This window comes from Oncorhynchus clarkii, chromosome 25 (assembly GCF_045791955.1).
Source record: "Oncorhynchus clarkii lewisi isolate Uvic-CL-2024 chromosome 25, UVic_Ocla_1.0, whole genome shotgun sequence".
In the NCBI taxonomy this organism is placed as follows: domain Eukaryota; kingdom Metazoa; phylum Chordata; class Actinopteri; order Salmoniformes; family Salmonidae; genus Oncorhynchus; species Oncorhynchus clarkii.
The window spans coordinates 35,515,685-35,535,372 of NC_092171.1; the positions used below are offsets into that span (position 1 = coordinate 35,515,685).

Consider the following 19,688-nt stretch of genomic DNA (forward strand, 5'->3'; position numbering starts at 1 on the left):
GACTGTATATACATGTAACTGTCAAAATAAAGGAAACACTTGAATAAACAAGGGATACAAAGTATACTGAAAGCAAATCTTCCATACAGGTGTGGTTCCTGAGTTAATTACACAATTAACATCCCATTATGCTTAGGGGTCATGTATAAACATGCCCAGTTGACCATTATTTTGGCTACCATGGCTAGAAGAAGAGATCTCAGTGACTTTGAAACAGTGGTCTAAAAAGGATCATTGGGGGTTTAAAGTGTGTCACCAGATCGTAACTCAATTGAGCACTTACGGGAGAGTGTGGAGCGGAGCCTGAGACAGAGTTTAACACCACCATCAACAAAACACAAAATGATGGAATTTCTAGGTGGAAGAATGTCTTCACATCCAACAGTTCCAGACACTTGTAGAATCTATGCCAGGTGCATTGAAGCTGTTCTGGCTCAACACCCTATTAAGATGCTTTATGTTGGGCGTTTCCTTTACTTTGGCAGTTACCTGTATATACGTCTCTAGTCTGAAGCATACACAAGGGCAAGCCATCTAATAGAGAAAAGGCAGAGATTTTTGGTACAGTACTCTTTTGCCTCTTTCCAAGACAAACAATAACTATTCCTCCAGGAGCCGAGACAGAACAAGCTACAATACACCCATAAAAACAGTAACTTCACTAGAGACGGAGCGACAGGTTTTTTGGGGGGAGAAAACCTACCGATATATCCGCCTATATATTGTTTTACAGCAGGGAAATGAACAAGTGATCTTTCTCCAAACTGACTTCTCATAAAGGCTATCCAAAAGAGCCATTGTCAAAGAAATATACTTTACATACTGATGTCTTACATTGTGACAACAATGACACATCATTTGATTGGTCACATGCGTTCAGATCAGCATGAGACCCTCTTTTCTCGTTGGATAAAACCCCCATAAATACATGCTTACATGATCTGATCAACAAACAATTGCATCATGATCTCATTATGAGAGGTTGAAGCACTGAAGTGGCTGTTTGAAATATCTATTGTAGGAATCATCCTGAAACAACATTAACCTGCCATTGCAAACCTTCTGCGATGACTTGAAACTGCCTCTTTAGCTCAAGGGTTCTAGAGCTCAAGGGTTCTAAAGTTCTAGGTTCGAGCATATATACAGTTGAAGTCGGAAGTTTACATACACCTAAGCCAAATACATTTAAACTCAGTTTTTCACAATTCCTGATATTTAATCCTAGTAGACATTCCCTGTCTTAGGTCAGTTAGGATCACCACTTTATTTTAAGAATGTGAAATGTCAGAATAATAGTAGAGAATTATTTATTTCAGCTTTTATTTCTTTCATCACATTCCCAGTGGGTCAGAAGTTTACATACACTCAATTAGTTTTTCGTAGCATTGCCTTTAAATTGTTCAACTTGGGTCAAACGTTTCAGGTAGCCTTCCACAAGCTTCCCACATGTTGTGTGAATTTTGGCCCATTCCTCCTGACAGAGCTGGTTTAACTGAGTCAGGTTTGTAGGCCTCCTTGCTCGCACAAGCTTTTTCAGTTTTGCCCACAAATGTTCTATAGGATTGAGCTTTGTGATGGCCACTCCAATACCTTGACTTTGTTGTCCTTAAGCCATTTTGCCACAACTTTGGAAGTATGCTTGGGGTCATTGTCCATTTGGAAGATCCATTTGCGACCAAGCTTAACTGATGTCTTGAGATGTTGCTTCAATATATTCACATAATTTTCCTACCTCATGATGCCATCTATTCTTTTTCCTCCAAACATAATGATGGTCATTATGGCCAAACAGTTCTATTTTTGTTTCATCAGACCAGAGGACATTTCTCCAAAAACTACAATCTTTGTCCCCATGTGCAGTTGCAAACCGTAGTCTGGCTTTTTTTAATGGCGGTTTTGGAACAGTGGCTTCTTCCTTGCTGAGCGGCCTTTCAGGTTATGTCGATATAAGACTTGTTTTATTGTGGATATAGATACTTTGTACCTGTTTCCTCCAGCATCTTCACAAGGTCCTTTGCTGTTGTTTTGGGATTGATTTGCACTTTTCGCACCAAAGTATGTTCTTCTCTCAGAGACAGAACGCGTCTCCTTCCTGAGCGGTATGACGGCTGCATGGTCCCATAGTGTTTATACTTGCGTACTATTGTTTGTACAGATGAACGTGGTACCTTCAGGCGTTTGGAAATTACAAAAAAAAATTCTGAGGTCTTGGCTGATTTCTTTAGATATTCCCATAATGTCAAACAAAGAGGCACTGAGTTTGAAGTTAGGCCTTGAAATACATCCACAGGTACACCTCCAATTGACTCAAATGATGTCAATTAGCCTCAGAAGCTTCGAAAGCCATGACATAATTTTCTGGAAATTTCCAAGCTGTTTAAAGGCACAGTCAACTTAGTGTATGTAAACTTCTGACCCACTGGAATTGTGATACAGTGAAATAATCTGTCTGTAAACAATTGTTGGAAAGATTACTTGTGTCATGCACAAAGTAGATCTCCTAACCAACTTACCAAAACTATAGTTTGTTAACAAGAAATTTGTGGAGTGGTGGAAAAACGAGTTTTAATGACTCCAACCTAAGTGTATGTAAACTTCCGACTTCAACTGTATCTATCATAAACAGTTGTGAACCATTAATAAGTTAACATAAAAACAAATCATAAATAATTTCAGTCTGCATTATTGTCATATATAAATACCGCAAAGTATATGCTCCACTAGAAGTGTGCTCCAACAACAGGTTCCTCCCAATGTGATAAGCTGCAGTATTTGTGGCTGAAAGTAAAATGTCTTTACTAATGCAATACACCACAGTGTAAACAAAAGCAAACAACCAGGACTATGACCTACCTTCCAGACAAACAGGAAGACATGACTGAAACAGAGGTGTGGTTGTAGAGGGGTCTCTCCGCTGTCTGGCTCTGGATTGGTAGGGCAGTCCTTTTCATTTACTGTGTGTCTATTGCTAGTGATGATTGAGAGGTGGGTCCTGTTCCTGCTGCATGCTCAGCCAGGAGGCGTGTAGGTACTTGTGGTCCATGCATGTGGCTGATTGTGAACAATTGACTGGGAGCTGCCATGGAGGGAGAGAGAGAGATCTACATGCTGTCCATCTGAGTCTCTCTCTCTTTCTCTCTCTCAGTCTCCCTCTCAGTCTCCCTCTCAGTCTCCCTCTCAGTCTCCCTCTCAGTCTCCCTCTCAGTCTCCCTCTCAGTCTCCCTCTCGCTCAGTCTCCCCCTCGCTCAGTCTCCGTCTCTCGCTCAGTCTCAGTCTCTCTCTCAGTCTCTCTCAGTCTCTCGCTCAGTCGCAGTCTCTCTCTCAGTCTCTCTCAGTCTCTCTCAGTCTCTCTCTCAGTCTCTCTCAGTCTCTCGCTCAGTCTCAGTCTCAGTCTCTCTCAGTCTCTCAGTCTCTCTCAGTCTCTCTCTCTCTCTCTCTCTCAGTCTCTCTCTCTCTCTCAGTCTCTCTCTCTCTCTCAGTCTCTCTCTCTCTCTCTCTCAGTCTCTCTCTCTCAGTCTCTCTCTCTCTCAGTCTCTCTCTCTCTCTCTCTCTCTCTCTCTCTCTCTCTCTCTCAGTCTCTCTCTCTCAGTCTCTCTCTCTCAGTCTCTCTCTCTCAGTCTCTCTCTCAGTCTGAGAAGTAGAAGGCTGGAGGCGGCGAGCGTTCCGGGGCGGGGTCGTTGTCTGAGCCCATGGAGAGGGGTGTGGTGACAGGGGTGGTGGTGGAGCTGATGGAAGGTTGGGGTGGAGGGTCGGCGATACCGTCTCCCCCAGTCTTCTCCTGGTGGGACAGGGTGGAGGAGGAGTGGGTGTCCTGGTGGGACAGGGTGGAGGAGGAGTGGGTGTCCTGGTGGGACAGGGTGGAGGAGGAGTGGGTGTCCTGGTGGGACAGGGTGGAGGAGGAGTGGGTGTCCTGGTGAGACAGGGTGGAGGAGGAGTGGGTGTCCTGGTGAGACAGGGTGGAGGAGGAGTGGGTGTCCTGGTGAGACAGGGTGGAGGAGGAGTGGGTGTCCTGGTGGGACAGGGTGGAGGAGAAGAGGGTGTCCTGGTGGGACAGGGAGGAGGAGAAGAGGGTGTCCTGGTGGGACAGGGAGGAGGAGGATAAGAGGGTGTCCTGGTGGGACAGGGAGGAGGAGGAGAAGAGGGTGTCCTGGTGAGACTGGGAGAAGGAAAATGAGGAGTGGGTGTTGTGGTGAGACAAGCTGGAGGAGGAGGAGGAAGAGGTGGAGAAGGATGAGCGGGTGTCCTGGTGCGACTGGGAGGAGGAGGAGGAGGAGGAGGAGCGGGTGTCCGGGTGGGACTGGGAGGAGGAGGAGGAGGAGCGGGTGCTCTCTCCGGAGCTGCTCCTGGTCTCTGTGCTGGTGCTGGTCTTCTTCAACTTCCTCCTCTTGGCCAGCGGGGCCTTGTCCACCGTCTGCAGACGGAAACCCTCCCGCGTACACTTGTTAAACGCCTGGAGAAGCAGAGCACAACAAAACACATTCACATGAATAACAGTAACCTACAACACAATAAACATTCACTAAAAATAGAGTAAAAATACTGAAATAAAAACATGTTTGGATCTTTACCCACCAACACCATCCCCTTTGGAAGAGCTGATGAGAACAACTGAATAGGGGATATCTGATATTCTCAAACTCTTCCTGCAGCATCCTCTAATGCAAACCTGGCCCTCCCTCTCACCATGCCACGCTCTCCTGAATGAATGAATAAAGCTCACATTGAAGGTAGCCTTGACGTAGGTGTGTACAGACACGGTGGTGGAAGAACCCAGGATGTCAGGTGTCATCAGAGGGTTGGAGGAGAGCTGGCTGTCGTCTTGGAGCCAGGCGTTGTACCTCAGACCACACATCTTGATCCGCTTGTCAGGGTCCACAGTCAGGAGCTCTATAGGTACCACACAAACGTTGTAGATTAGACACACAATTAGACACCTCAACCCAGTTCTAACTAACCTGATTCGGCTTATCAATCAGTTAATTATAACAATCAGGTGTGCTAGATCAGGGTTAGAATGAAAACCTACAGGACAGTAGCTCTCCAGGAACAGGGTTGGAGAGCCTTGGAGCAGACAGAACCTGTGGTGAACATGACAGACAGAACCTGTGGTGAACATGACAGACAGAACCTGTGGTGAACACTGAGCAGCATCACCTGCACACTAGAAGATCCACAACTCCTACCAGACAACACCAAATGAAAACTAATACATCAACTTAATCAATAACGCTGTCATTCAAAACTTTGACCAAACTAGGGGTGAAAGACAAGAAAAACAAACGTTTAACTGGCCGGACATGCAGAATAATTATTTTAGTTATTCAGTAAGTTGAACCATTGAAGCAAGGTGCAACCTTCACCTTGTAGCAAAGCATGCCTGAAGTTCATATCAAAAGCCCTGATCAGGGTCAACTCGAATTGAAAGGGTAGGAAGCATGACTTTTTACTCACCAATGTAACAACACAGTATGGTCAAAGACTTAGTAACTTATTTGATGTCACAATCTGGTTACCTAGAAGTACAAACATAGTTATGTTTCTGGGTTATTACATATTTATTTACTTATTTCTGGATATCTTTGAAACTACCCACAGCGCGCTATTTCTCAATGTCATATGGATGATCTGTGCTTGCTGAAGCTGGCTAACGTTAGCAGTTAGCAATGCTAGCATGTAAATACATTCTGGACAAAGTGTTGGCGGTGGCGAACTACAATCCACCAATCACAGGAAGTGTGACGTAAACAAGACGCAGATGGGGCACGTGCGGCCATACAGCATTTCTTCCCGTGGGCTTAAAACGAAAGAGAAAATCATACCTGCTCTAATTGTGTAGTACCTCGTCTGTTGTCCTTTTTGTTTGGTCAACTTTCCGCGATGTTCTCTGTTTAAGTAGGCTGCGGGAGTTATGTCACTTTTTCCACCTCGTCTTAGTGCTAGCGCGCTAGCTGACGGACATCTGGAATCAATCTATTTGGGATTTTCCCTTCCCTTTGGTAGCTAACCCAGCCTGCAAGCTTTTATCATCGGATGGGCCCCAGCCATCAACCTGTAAGACTGCTCTAATATTATTTGATTACTGGTTAGATGGCGTTATGCATTTCCAAAACTTTGGTTTACTTTAATGTAGCTGTAAGTTAGGTGTTGATAGCAACTAGTTGTCTCATGTAGTGCTAATGTAACATTAGCAGGCTAGTAGGGCTAACGATTGCAGGCTAGTAAGGGCTAGAAACCTTGAAAGTTAATTTGTAACAATAACTTCATAAAGTATTTCCTTGTAAGTTGGCTGAAATTGTAATTGAAATCAGTAGTCATGCAAACGATTTGGTTAAGGCTGAAGTTATACATTTGAAGTTATTTCTGTTGTTTACTTTATAGGGAACAGGCTGGCTTGGCTCCATATTAAATCACCTCATTCTCTGACATGACTTCATCATTCTTCATCATTCTTCTTCATTTTGATCGCTTTTAAGTAATAACTCGATAAATAGAGAAGCGAGGAATAACTTTCCATTGAGACTTATCAATAGATTCCACTTTAATAAATAAATCCTTTTCAATTTTCTCAATTATTGAATTGGAATTTCAGTTAGTTCCTAAATTGACCGACTTCAATTCGAATTGACCCCAACCCTGCCCCTGATGTTCCATTTCCCAGGCTCACCTTGTATGAGGTCTTTGGCCTGCTGTGAGACACTCCGCCAAGCCTCTCCCTCGAAAGAGAAGTCTCCCTGTTTAATCTTCTTCATGATCTCTTCAGCACTGGTGCGGGCCAGACTCTTCCCCTGACACTGGAACGGCACCTGACCCGACAGCATGGTGTACTGAAATATAATAATAATAATAATAATAAATATATGATCCAATATAACAATAAATATTATGTTCCCTAATCCTACATGTAGCCTATATGTCGATATTGTGTATACTATGGTATGCATGTTCTCCATGCATGTGTACACATCTTTAAACCGTTAGCTTAGTAAATAATGTACCAGGTGTACTCTCACCTGATCTAAGCCTGATTGAGGTTGGCCTGGTTTCTAATTCCTCATTAAGCAAACAAAATTTTTCCATTGCCTGTTTGTCTCTGTGGCTCTGTGACATGTGTGCGTGTCCGCTCCTCGGCTCACTATGCTTCCAGGGTACTCTGCCGTACAGAGCCTGGCCTGTCAGGAAGCATCACATCACGGCTCTGTACACACATTCAGCCCAGCCAGCACACTACTATACTGTACCCCCAGGGGGCGACGCAAAGAGAGAAGAGAAAAGAGAGAGAGGCTGCACACTCGAGAGGCCAAGCGGAGAAATCGCTCTTCCTCCCTCCCCCTCTCTTCCTCAAGCTCAGTCTGATTAATAAAAACAACAACATCTGCTGAGGGATGGGGCTAGAGAAATGAAACCCGTCTCAAATTCATAGACAGCACTTTAAATGTAACGACGGACAGTCCATGACATCCCAGAGATGATTTATCCATCTTTAGACGCTACACATTGTTTACATTAAGAAAACCTCATGTTTTGGGTTATGATAAAAATCGGCAATTTAAATGAGCATTGAAAAGCTTCCCAACCGGCAGACTGTAGCCTAGGCCATTAACCAACTCCACTCTGAGTAGGACTGCAGCTGGAGTGCAGAGTGCTGCTCGTAGTGCTTCATTTACTGATGAATATTAAAGGGTTTCAGTACAGAACAGAGCACAGCAGAACAGAGCACAGCAGAACAGAGCACAGCAGAACAGAATAGAGCAGAACAGAGCACAGCAGAACAGAGTAGAGCAGAACAGAGTAGAGCAGAACAGAGTAGAGCAGAGCAGAACAGAGCACAGCAGAACAGAGTAGAGCAGAACAGAGCACAGTAGAACAGAGTAGAGCAGAACAGAGCACAGCAGAACAGAGTAGAGCACAGCAGAACAGAGTAGAGCAGAACAGGGCACAGCAGAACAGAGTAGAGCAGAACAGAGCACAGCAGAACAGAGTAGAGCAGAACAGAGCACAGCAGAACAGAGTAGAGCACAGCAGAACAGAGTAGAGCAGAACAGAGCACAGCAGAACAGAGTAGAGCAGAACAGAGCACAGCAGAACAGAATAGAGCAGAACAGAGCACAGCAGAACAGAGCACAGCAGAACAGAGCACAGCAGAACAGAGCACAGCAGAACAGAGCACAGCAGAACAGAACAGGGTAGAGCAGAGCACCACAGGATAAGAGCATGGTAACTGTACTGAATAAGACAGACGGATATCAGACAGGCCCTAACCACATAACACAATACCACAGCATGCAGAGAACACCAGAACAGCTCCACATGTGAATGGCCTGGTCACACAGAATGTTGACTCACAACTGCTGAATCAAGCTGGAATTTCTGTAGCTGTATCGACGCGTCAATGAAATGCCAGATCTACGAGAAGTGCAGCTAATAGGTATAAAGCAGGAGTGTCGAGCTCATTTTGACCACGGGCTGCATTCAGTCTTCACCTAGCTCCAGCAGCCGCACTGAAAATGTGTTAGATTTTCTTGCTATCAAAATGTGCAAAACACAGACCTCTGTCCAATTTTCCATGCTCCCTGACTGTCTAGCTTTCATTTTGGTGTTTTTTAGCGAGCTGGAAAGTGAAGAGACTGTATAAAATGTAAGTCCATTATTATTTCTACAGTTTCAATTTGGTTGTAGTATTTGAAAAATAGATTGAGGTAGTTTTCTCCAACCAATAATTTTTTTTATAAAAAATGTATTTATTTATATTTTACTCAAACCACCTGCGGCCGGATTAAATAAGCTTGAGTTTGTGTGAAACTCGGTTCCCTTGGTTCCCCAACCTCCTTCTCAAAACGCATTGGAGGAGAAGTTCTGAGGGAAGGACCTTCTCCTTCAATGCATTTGAAGGGTATACAGTGGGGAGAACAAGTATTTGATACACTGCCGATTTTGCAGGTTTTCCTACTTACAAAGCATGTAGAGGTATGATTTTTAAGTAATTAATTTGCATTTTATTGCATCACATAAGTATTTGATCACATACCAACCAGTAAGAATTCCGTCTCTCACAGACCTGTTAGTTTTTCTTTAAGAAGCCCTCCTGTTCTCCACTCATTACCTGTGTTAACTGCACCTGTTTGAACTCGTTACCTGTATAAAAGACACCTGTCCACACACTCAATCAAACAGACTCCAACCTCTCCACAATGGCAAAGACCAGAGAGCCGTGTAAGGACATCAGTGTTCAATTGTAGACCTGCACAAGGCTGGGATGGGCTACAGGACAATAGGCAAGCAGCTTGGTGAGAAGGCAACAACTGTTGGCGCAATTATTAGAAAATGGAAGAAGTTCAAGATGACGGTCAATCACCCTCGGTCTGGGGCTCCATGCAAGATCTCACCTCGTGGGGCATCAATGATCATGAGGAAGGTGAGGGATCAGCCCAGAACTACACGGCAGGACCTGGTCAATGACCTGAAGAGAGCTGGGACCACAGTCTCAAAGAAAACCATTAGTAACACACTACGCCGTCATGGATTAAAATCCTGCAGCGCACGCAAGGCCCCCCTGCTCAAGCCAGCGCATGTCCAGGCCCGTCTGAAGTTTGCCAATGACCATCTGGATGATCCAGAGGAGGAATGGGAGAAGGACATTTGGTCTGATGAGACAAAAATATAGCTTTTTGGTCTAAACTCCACTCGCCGTGTTTGGAGGAAGAAGAAGGATGAATAGAACCCCAAGAACACCATCCCAACCGTGAAGCATGGAGGTGGAAACATCATTCTTTGGAGATGTTTTTCTGCAAAGGGGCCAGGACGACTGCACAGTATTGAGGGGAGGATGGATGGGGCCATGTATCTCGAGATCTTGGCCAATAGCCTCAGTAAGAGCATTGAAGATGGGTCGTGGCTGGGTCTTCCAGCATGACAACGACCTGAAACACACAGCCAGTGCAACTAAGGAGTGGCTCCGTAAGAAGCATCTCAAGGTCCTAGAGTGGCCTAGCCAGTCTCCAGACCTGAACCCAATAGAACATCTTTGGAGGGAGCTGAAAGTCCGTATTGCCCAGCTCCGAAACCTGAAGGATCTGGAGAAGGTCTGTATGGAGGAGTAGGCCAAAATCCCTGCTGCAGTGTGTGCAAACCTGGTCAAGAACTACAGGAAGCGTATGATCTCTGTAATTGCAAACAAAGGTTTCTGTACCAAATATTAAGTTCTGCTTTTCTGATGTATCAAATACTTATGTCATCCAATAAAATGCAAATTAATTACTTAATCATACAATGTGATTTTCTGGATTTTTGTTTTAGATTCCATCCCTCACAGTTGAAGTGTACCTATGATAAAAAATTACAGACCTCTACATGCTTTGTAAGTAGGAAAACCTGCGAAATCGGCAGTGTATCAAATACTTGTTCTCCCTACTGTATGTATTCACTCCTCTGTACCCCCTCGGACCTCCACTCACCAGGATGACCCCCAGGCTCCAGAGGTCACATGACTCGTCGTAGCCGTCGTATTTGAGGATCTCCGGCGCGGCGTAGGCCAGGGTGAAACACGGTGTCTTCAGCAGCTGGTTGTCTGGAGGCTTCAGCCGGGCGAACCCAAAGTCTATGATCTTTATCTCAGCGTTCTCACTCTCATCTGTGAACAGCAGGTTCTGAAAAATGGGTTGCAAGAGAGAAACATGTTTGTGTTATTTCTACTCTGTCTAAATGTATCACTGCCATTTAGTAATGGCACATAGGTGGCATTTTCTAGCCTTGTGACGGGGAAGGATGAGAAGCAACACTTCTGAGATGTCAGTTTCAGATCCACTTGCCACTGCAATTTTATGTATTGATCACACACACACACACACACACACACACACACACACACACACACACACACACACACACACACACACACACACACACAGCTTCAATAGTACCTCTGGTTTGAGGTCTCTGTGTACCACTCCTACATCGTGCATGTGGCTGACGGCTGACACCAGTCTCCTCATGATGCGGCTGGCCTCAGTCTCACTGAAGTGCTGCTTCCTCCGGATCCTCTCCAGCAGCTCTCCACCACGCAGCAGCTCCAACACCAGGTACGTATGCAGCTAGAGAGAGACAGAAAGATGGACAGAGTTACTCCTAGTGTCTCCAGAGAGAAGCATTACAGTGTACAGTACAATATAATGAGTCATGTTTACTATGTATTAATAGTTAATATATGCATGGAAATATTCCTATAGATTTTGCAATTATATGTAATTATTTTGTAATTATATTAGATTTGTAATGAAATCATATGCTTTACTGAGTTAATATGATCCGTCCTGCTCGGAGTGCTCTGAGCCAAGGATGTAGTTATACAATAGCTGAAATAGTTTCGGAAAATCTAACAGTAGAAACCCTGAATCCACATTTACATATTCCTAACAACAATCCAGCTCTTACAGTGACTGAGAGATGAGGAACAGAGGGGTGGGGAGCGGGCGAGGGGGGTGGGGAGCGGGCGGGGGGGGTGGGGAGCGGGCGGGGGGGTGGGTGGGGAGCGGGAAGGCGGGTGGGTGGGTGAAATGCAGGGTGGAAAATTGGGAGGCAGATTGGGAGGGGGGGGGTTGAAAGGCGCAGCGAGGGGGCTTTGCTTTGATCTAGGTCAAAGCCCTCACTCTGCCTGCATCCCAAATGGCACCCGATTCCCTTTTATAGTGTACTTATTTTGCACAGGGCCCATAGGGCTATGGTCTAAAGTAGTGCACTATAAAGGGAATAGGGTGCCATTTGAGTCGCAACCCTCTCTTGAGGTACCAGTACAGTAACAATCCAGCAGAGCTCATCAGAGCTAGTGGTGCTCCTAGGCCTGAAGTGCCCCAGCTAATGAACCCCAGAAATATCAACCACACACACAGAGACATGAACACACACACACACTTGTTTGACCCAATTTGGAGAAAGTAGGTTTTTTTTGTTCACTAAACTCAAGGCCCACATACAGAAATATGTTCCATGTGGGTTTGATGAATCTATACCTATAGTGGGGATGCACCTATATATGGTTCAGGAGCTGTACTATACTGAGACAAATACAACCTGAACTATGAGGGGGATAGTATAGTCTTTATTATAGGATAATGGGAAGGAGAGAACAGAGGGAGAATGTCCCGGAAGGAGAGACAGAAGGAGAATGTCCCGGAAGGAGAGAACAGAAGGAGAATGTCCCGGAAGGAGAGAACAGAGGGAGAATGTTCTGGAAGGAGAGAACAGAAGGAGAATGTCCCAGGAGGAGAAAACAGAAAGAGAATGTCCCGGAAGGAGAGAACAGAGGGAGAATGTTCTGGAAGGAGAGAACAGAAGGAGAATGTCCCAGAAGGAGGGAACAGAGGGAGAATGTTCTGGAAGGAGAGAACAGAAGGAGAATGTCCTAGGAGGAGAGAACAGAGGCAGAATGTCCCGGAAGGAGAGAACAGAAGGAGAATGTTCCAGGAGGAGAGAACAGAAGGAGAATGTCCCAGGAGGAGAGCACAGACGGAGAATGTCCCGGAAGGAGAGAACAGAATGAGAATGTCCCAGGAGGAGAAAACAGAAAGAGAATGTCCCGGAAGGAGAGAACAGAGGGAGAATGTCCCAGGAGGAGAAAACAGAGGGAGAATGTCCCAGGAGGAGAGAACAGAGGGAGAATGTCCCAGAGGAATCTAGTATCCACATTCTTCTGCTCTGTTCTATCAGTGACTTAATTAGGCTGCCTGTCTGACGTTAGTCTTGTCTCCATCACTGGCTCCGTCAGATAGCGACTATTTCTGAAGATGGGCTTTTACTGGCAATGCTTGGGATACCAGGTCTCTCTTGTAAAATAGATTTTAGCACAATGAGAAGAACCTGTATAAATAAAAGTGAAATGAAAATATGTGGTTGCTTTGCTTACTTCAGCTGAATCCAATAAATATTGAGGTGAAAAATCCTTACCTGGTCATGGTAAATCTCGTGAGTCTTGATGATGTTGGGGTGGCCGTCGCAGAGCTTCAGAGCTGTGATCTCTTTCTGTGTCTGAGCCTCCATCCTAGAGGGGAGAGACAGGACACAGAGTCATCCCTGAACAGAAAGGAGCCTCCATCCTAGAGGGGGGAGACAGGACACAGAGTCATCCCTGAACAGAAAGGAGTCTCCATCCTAGAGGGGGGAGACAGGACACAGAGTCATCCCTGAACAGAAAGGAGTCTCCATCCTAGAGGGGAGAGACAGGACACAGAGTCATCCCTGAACAGAAAGGAGCCTCCATCCTAGAGGGGGGAGACAGGACACAGAGTCATCCCTGAACAGAAAGGAGCCTCCATCCTAGAGGAGAGAGACAGGACACAGAGTCATCCCTGAACAGAAAGGAGCCTCCATCCTAGAGGAGAGAGACAGGACACAGAGTCATCCCTGAACAGAAAGGAGCCTCCATCCTAGAGGGGAGAGACAGGACACAGAGTCATCCCTGAACAGAAAGGAGCCTCCATCCTAGAGGAGAGAGACAGGACACAGAGTCATCCCTGAACAGAAAGGAGCCTCCATCCTAGAGGGGGGAGACAGGACACAGAGTCATCCCTGAACAGAAAGGAGCCTCCATCCTAGAGGAGAGAGACAGGACACAGAGTCATCCCTGAACAGAAAGGAGCCTCCATCCTAGAGGGGAGAGACAGGACACAGAGCATCCCTGAACAGAAAGGAGCCACATGGTGACAGAGAGTGTCATCAGTCTCCCAAGTGGCGCTGTGGTCTAAAGCACAGCATCTTTACACATCATGCTCTAGCGGCTCCTTGTGCTGGGCTGGGGGTCTACAGGCTGACGTCGGTCGTCAGTTGAACAGTGTTTCCTCTGACACATTGGTGTGGGCTGGCTTCCAGGTTAAGCTTGCGGGTGTTAAGGAGTGAGGTCTGGCGGGTCATGTTTTGGAGCCCGTTGGGGAGATGCAGCGATGAGACAAGATCCTAATTAGTTATGATAAAAAGGAAGTAAAACACATTATGTATATACAGTACCAGTCAAAAGTTTGGACACAGCTACTCATTCAAGGGTTTTTCTTTATTTTTACTATTTTCTATACTGTGGAATAATAGTGAAGACATCAAAACTATAAAATAGCACATATGGAATCATGTAGTAACCCCAAAAAGTGTTATATTTGAGATTCTTCAAAGTAGCCTTAATAATAGCTTTGCACACTCTCGGAATACTCTCAACCAGCTTCATGAGGTAGTCACCTGGAATGCATTTAAATTAACAGGTGTGCCTTATTAAAAGTTAATTTGTGGAATTTCTTTCCTTCTTAATGCATTTGAGCCAATCAGTTGTGTTATGACAAGGTAGGGGTGGTATACAGAAGAGAGACCTATTTGGTAAAAGACCAAGTCCATATTATGGCAAGAACAGCTCAATTAAGCAAAGTGAAACGATAGTCCATCATTACTTTAAAAAATCAAGATCAGTCAATATGGAAAACATCAAGCGTCAAAATAAAACTTGCTCTCATGAGGACCGCCACAGGAAAGGAAGACCCAGAGTTACCTCTTCTGCAGACAATAAGTTCATTAGAGTTACCAGCCTCAGAAATTGCAGCCCAAATAAATACTTCACAGAGTTCAAGTAAGACACATATCAACATCAACTGTTCAGAGGAGACTGTGTGAGTCAGGCCTTTATGGTTGAATTGCTGCAAAGATACCACTACTAAAGGACACCAATAAGAAGAAGAGACTTGCTTGGGCCAAGAAACACGAGCAATGGACATCAGACCGGTGGAAATCTGTCCTTTGGTCTGATGAGTCCAAATTTGACATTTTTGGTTCCAACCGGCGTGTCTTTGTGAGATGCAGAGTAGGTGAACGGATGATCTCTGCATGTGTGGTTCCCACCGTGAAGCATAGAGGTGGTGGTGTGATGGTGCTTTGCTGGTGTCACTGTGATTTATTTAGAATTCAAGGCACACTTAACCAGCATGGCTACCACAGCATCCTGCAGCGATATGCAATCCCATCTGGTTTGTGCTTAATGGGACTATCATTTGTTTTTCAACAGGACAATGACCCAAAACACAACTCCAGGCTGTGTAAGGCCTATTTGAGCAAGGAGAGTGATGGAGCACTGCATCAGATGACCTGACCTCCACAATCACCCAACCTCAACCCAATTGAGATGGTTTGGGATGAGTTGGACTGCAGAGTGAAGGACAAAACAGCTAACAAGTGCTCAGCATATGTGGGAACTCATTTAAGACTGGTGGAAAAGCATTCCTCATGAAGCTGGTTGAGAGAATTCCAAGACTGTGCAAAGCTGTCATCAAGGCAATGGGTGGCTACTTTAAAGAATCTAAAATATATTTAGATTTGTTTAACAATTTTTTGGTTACTACATGATTCCATATGTGTTATTTCATAGTTTTGATGTCTTCACTATTATTCTGCAATGTAGAAAATAGTAAAAAATAAAGAAAAGCTCTTGAATGAGTAGGTGTGTCTAAACTTTTGACTGGTACTGTATATATAAAATTAAAAATAAGAATGTCATCCCTGAACAGTAAGGTCAGTTTCACCACTACAGCATTTTCCTGTCAGCCAAGAGGTGTTATAATCACAGAGCAGTCTCCTGTAATAGTCTGCTGGCCTGGAATTGATATATATATATATATATATATATACACACGTTTTATGTCTGGGTGGACTGGCCAGTCAAACCCACTAAAGAGCCATGCTCTACCAATAGGCTCTACCAATAGGGTCTACCAATAGGCTCTACCAATAGGCTCTACCAACCTACTGAGGACCACACTGGTGTCCAGAGGACCACACGGACCTCCAAAGGACCACACGGACCTCCAGAGGACCACACGGACCTCCAGAGGACCACACTGGTCTGGGCCTGGTACGTGTCAGTTTGGCTTGACAATGATCATACTGTATAAGCAGACCATTCAGCACCAACTGATCTGGGATCAAGCAGGACTATGGTAACAGTACCTCTTACTGACGATCTTCACAGCGTACATCTGTCCAGTCTTCTTGTGGGTGCACTGCCTACAGATAGAGAAGCTTCCTTCACCAAGGGCATTGTTCTTCAGGTCCATCTCATAGTTCATATAAAACAGAGAGTCCTAAAGGAAGGGAAATCATTGTTTAGGTCAAATCAAAGCCATCTTATTACAAAGTTTGTCTATACCTCATCACGCCTCAGACCAAGCAACTGATTAACAATCCTGTTTTCAATGTGATCCAATGCTGTAACTATGTTATATATATGTTATATTAGACACACCACAGTACACAGCCACACACATCAAGACTCATTATAGAGCTTAATGAAGCAAGGATGAGAAGAAAAAACTTAGTTAATGCTGCCTAGCCTAAGTGTGTGTGCGTGGAGGGAAGAGATAACCCTATCCATCTAACTGTACTGTACACACACACAGTAACGGTGCTGTACCTTCATCATGGTGTTGCAGGCCACAGCAATCCTGAACCCCCACCCAGCTGTGTGTGTGTGTGTGTTGTACCTTCATCATGGTGTTGCAGGCCACAGCAATCCTGAACCCCCATCCAGCTGTGTGTGTGTGTGTGTTGTACCTTCATCATGGTGTTGCAGGCCACAGCAATCCTGAACCCCCACCCAGCTGTGTGTGTGTGTGTGTGTTGTACCTTCATCATGGTGTTGCAGGCCACAGCAATCCTGAACCCCCACCCAGCTGTGTGTGTGTGTGTGTGTTGTACCTTCATCATGGTGTTGCAGGCCACAGCAATCCTGAACCCCCACCCAGCTGTGTGTGTGTGTGTGTGTGTGTGTGTGTGTGTGTGTGTGTGTGTGTGTGTGTGTGTGTGTGTGTGTGTGTGTGTGTGTGTGTGTTGTACCTTAATCATGGCGCTGCGGGCCACAGCAGCAGACCCTGGTCTCTGTGATCTTGATCCTCCACACAGCTGCAGCATGTCATCCATCACAGCATTTCTCTTGAACAAGATGGAGGGGGCCATGAACGAGTAACCCTGTAACCAGGAGACACAGAGAGAGATGAAGCAGGAGGGGGCCATGAACGAGTAACCCTGTAACCAGGAGACACAGAGGGAGAGATGAAGCAGGAGGGGGCCATGAACGAGTAACCCTGTAACCAGGAGACACAGAGAGAGATGAAGCAGGAGGGGGCCATGAACGAGTAACCCTGTAACCAGGAGACACAGAGAGAGAGATGAAGCAGGAGGGGGCCATGAACGAGTAACCCTGTAACCAGGAGACACAGAGAGAGATGAAGCCGGAGGGGGCAATGAACGAGTTGACACATACATAGGAAGACGAGGTTTAATACGCAGGACAGAGACTGGTATACCCTTCACAGTATAGTGTCTACCAGAGACTGGTATACCCTTCACAGTATAGTGCCTACCAGAGACTGGTATACCCTTCACAGTACAGTGCCTACCAGAGACTGGTATACCCTTCACAGTACAGTGCCTACCAGAGACTGGTAAACCCTTCACAGTACAGTGCCTACCAGAGACTGGTATACCCTTCACAGTACAGTGCCTACCAGAGACTGGTATACCCTTCACAGTATAGTGCCTACCAGAGACTGGTATACCCTTCACAGTACAGTGCCTACCAGAGACTGGTATACCCTTCACAGTACAGTGCCTACCAGAGACTGGTATACCCTTCACAGTACAGTGCCTACCAGAGACTGGTATACCCTTCACAGTACAGTGCCTACCAGAGACTGGTATACCCTTCACAGTACAGTGCCTACCAGAGACTGGTATACCCTTCACAGTATAGTGCCTACCAGAGACTGGTATACCCTTCACAGTACAGTGCCAACCAGAGACTGGTATACCCTTCACAGTATAGTGCCTACCAGAGACTGGTATACCCTTCACAGTATAGTGCCTATCAGAGACTTAGTTTTTTGTATAACCAGGACATCCCATTACAGCTCAGTCAAGAACTAATTATAACCTGTCAATACTGTAAAAAACTGGAGTGAGCGTGACAATGGCTGCCATTCATTGGTTGTCCATCTGTGCTCATTGTTAGAACTGTCATCTCTGATGGGATTGGGATGTGCTGCCTGGCTCCAGCTGTGCAGGGCCCAGGGTTTACACGCTTATATGCGTGCGTGCGTGCGTGCGTGCACACACACACACACACACACACACACCCCCCCCCCCCCCCCCCCATGTATGGACGGAAGGATTGACGGATGGATGAATGGGGATGGAAGCATGAGAATGCCCAAATTGCCAGGCTTCAATATCTGATTGCTCTGCTGTGAAATTACAACTCGTCGGGGCTATAATTAATATACCACGGCTGTCAGCCAATCAGCATTTAGGGCTCGAACACCCCAGTTTATAACGCAATTTAATTTTGTTTTGTGAGGCGAGTGGGAGAGCAGACCCCAGAGTTAAACGTTGTGATCTCAGCCACTAGCTCTATCTAACACTAAGGCATGGCTGTAAATGATAAAGACTAGCCTACAAATTCCAGTATTTGTGAAAGTGGGGAAATAAAACAAGACAAGCCAAGATAAAGTTGGCAATCAGAGGTTTAAGGCGTAATTGAGGCAGACATGGTGATTCTCTGGAACCATAACCTTTTATACCAGCAGAGAAAAGAGAGAGAAGCCCCTTTTAATGGGCCTATTGATCAGCCAGGCTCGAGGAGCCAGAAGGCATGGCAATCACAGCTGAGATCTCACGCAATAGACTACATCAATCAGACACGCGACCATAAGCTGGCATACAGCTGTATTCATAAAGCGCCTAAGTGTAGGAGTGCAGATCTACGATCCGGTCCCTCTGTCCTATAATTATGATCCAAAAAGAAAAACTGATCCTAGATCAGCACTCATATGCTCTGTGTGAAACGCTTTATGAATAGGGTGTGAAAGCCACATTATGGTTCAAAGCTATAGCATAAATAGTCATTCACATCTGTTAGGCCTATCCAAACTGCGTATGCTATAATTATGCTTTGAATGAAAAGCCCTTTAGTCAATTGGAATACCAATGTGCACACAGACAGGCTGGTATTGACCTTAAACGAGCTATTGAGGACACTTCTGTCCCACCTGAAAGACGCGGTCACAGTTCTGAGGCATCGCTGCAGGGGAGTAGGTGGGGTCCATTTCGGTGAACTCCTCCGCAAAGTTGCTGACATCCAGCTCATCCCTGATCACCGGCTTGAACGGGGCGGGCACCCGCTTAGCTGCCAGGTCCTCCCAGTTTATATTCTAAAAGGAGAGAAGACGAAACCCAACAGAACGCTATAAAATCAGAAACCATTTCTCCTTCAAGCACCATTTTATCAACAAAGGCAAATATACTGTATGGTATGTACCAATCGACCTACAATGTATCTGGACAAGATGTTCTCAATGTGTTAGAGGAGATACTAGCTCTGTCCCAGATCTGTTTGTGCTGTATAGCTAACTCATATGGTCCTTAGCAATGACAATGTCCACAGGAGTTGGATAAGCAGCACAAACAGATCTGAGATCAGGCTAAGGAAATGGCTCTGGTACCTGGTAGAATGGATGTTTCTTAACGTTGTCAGCTCCGTCAGGCCCAGAGCCCAGTCTCTTCTTTGGGTCTTTGATGAGGAGGCGCTGGATGAGGTCTTTGGCCAGAGGGCTCATGTCTTTGGGGAACGGAGGGTCCTTCTTGGAGATCCTCCTGAGAGGTGACAGAAGTCCAGG

At 45.6% G+C, this 19,688-nt stretch overlaps 1 protein-coding gene across 1 annotated transcript in view; it reads right to left on the reverse strand.

Moving 5' to 3' along the window:
* Positions 1-3,567: 3,567 nt before the first annotated feature.
* LOC139383268 (ribosomal protein S6 kinase alpha-5-like) overlaps positions 3,568-19,688 on the reverse strand; it is a 62,918-nt gene continuing 46,797 nt past the window's right edge. The window contains exons 8-18 of the mRNA XM_071127716.1: positions 19,515-19,665; positions 19,062-19,223; positions 16,852-16,983; positions 15,967-16,100; positions 12,937-13,030; positions 10,917-11,087; positions 10,452-10,643; positions 6,665-6,824; positions 4,721-4,887; positions 4,126-4,450; positions 3,568-3,957 (exon numbers count right to left, since the gene is read on the reverse strand). Coding sequence (XP_070983817.1) covers positions 3,626-3,957; positions 4,126-4,450; positions 4,721-4,887; positions 6,665-6,824; positions 10,452-10,643; positions 10,917-11,087; positions 12,937-13,030; positions 15,967-16,100; positions 16,852-16,983; positions 19,062-19,223; positions 19,515-19,665 — 2,020 coding nt within the window. The 3' untranslated portion in view covers positions 3,568-3,625. The remainder of the gene's footprint in view (positions 3,958-4,125; positions 4,451-4,720; positions 4,888-6,664; positions 6,825-10,451; positions 10,644-10,916; positions 11,088-12,936; positions 13,031-15,966; positions 16,101-16,851; positions 16,984-19,061; positions 19,224-19,514; positions 19,666-19,688) is intronic.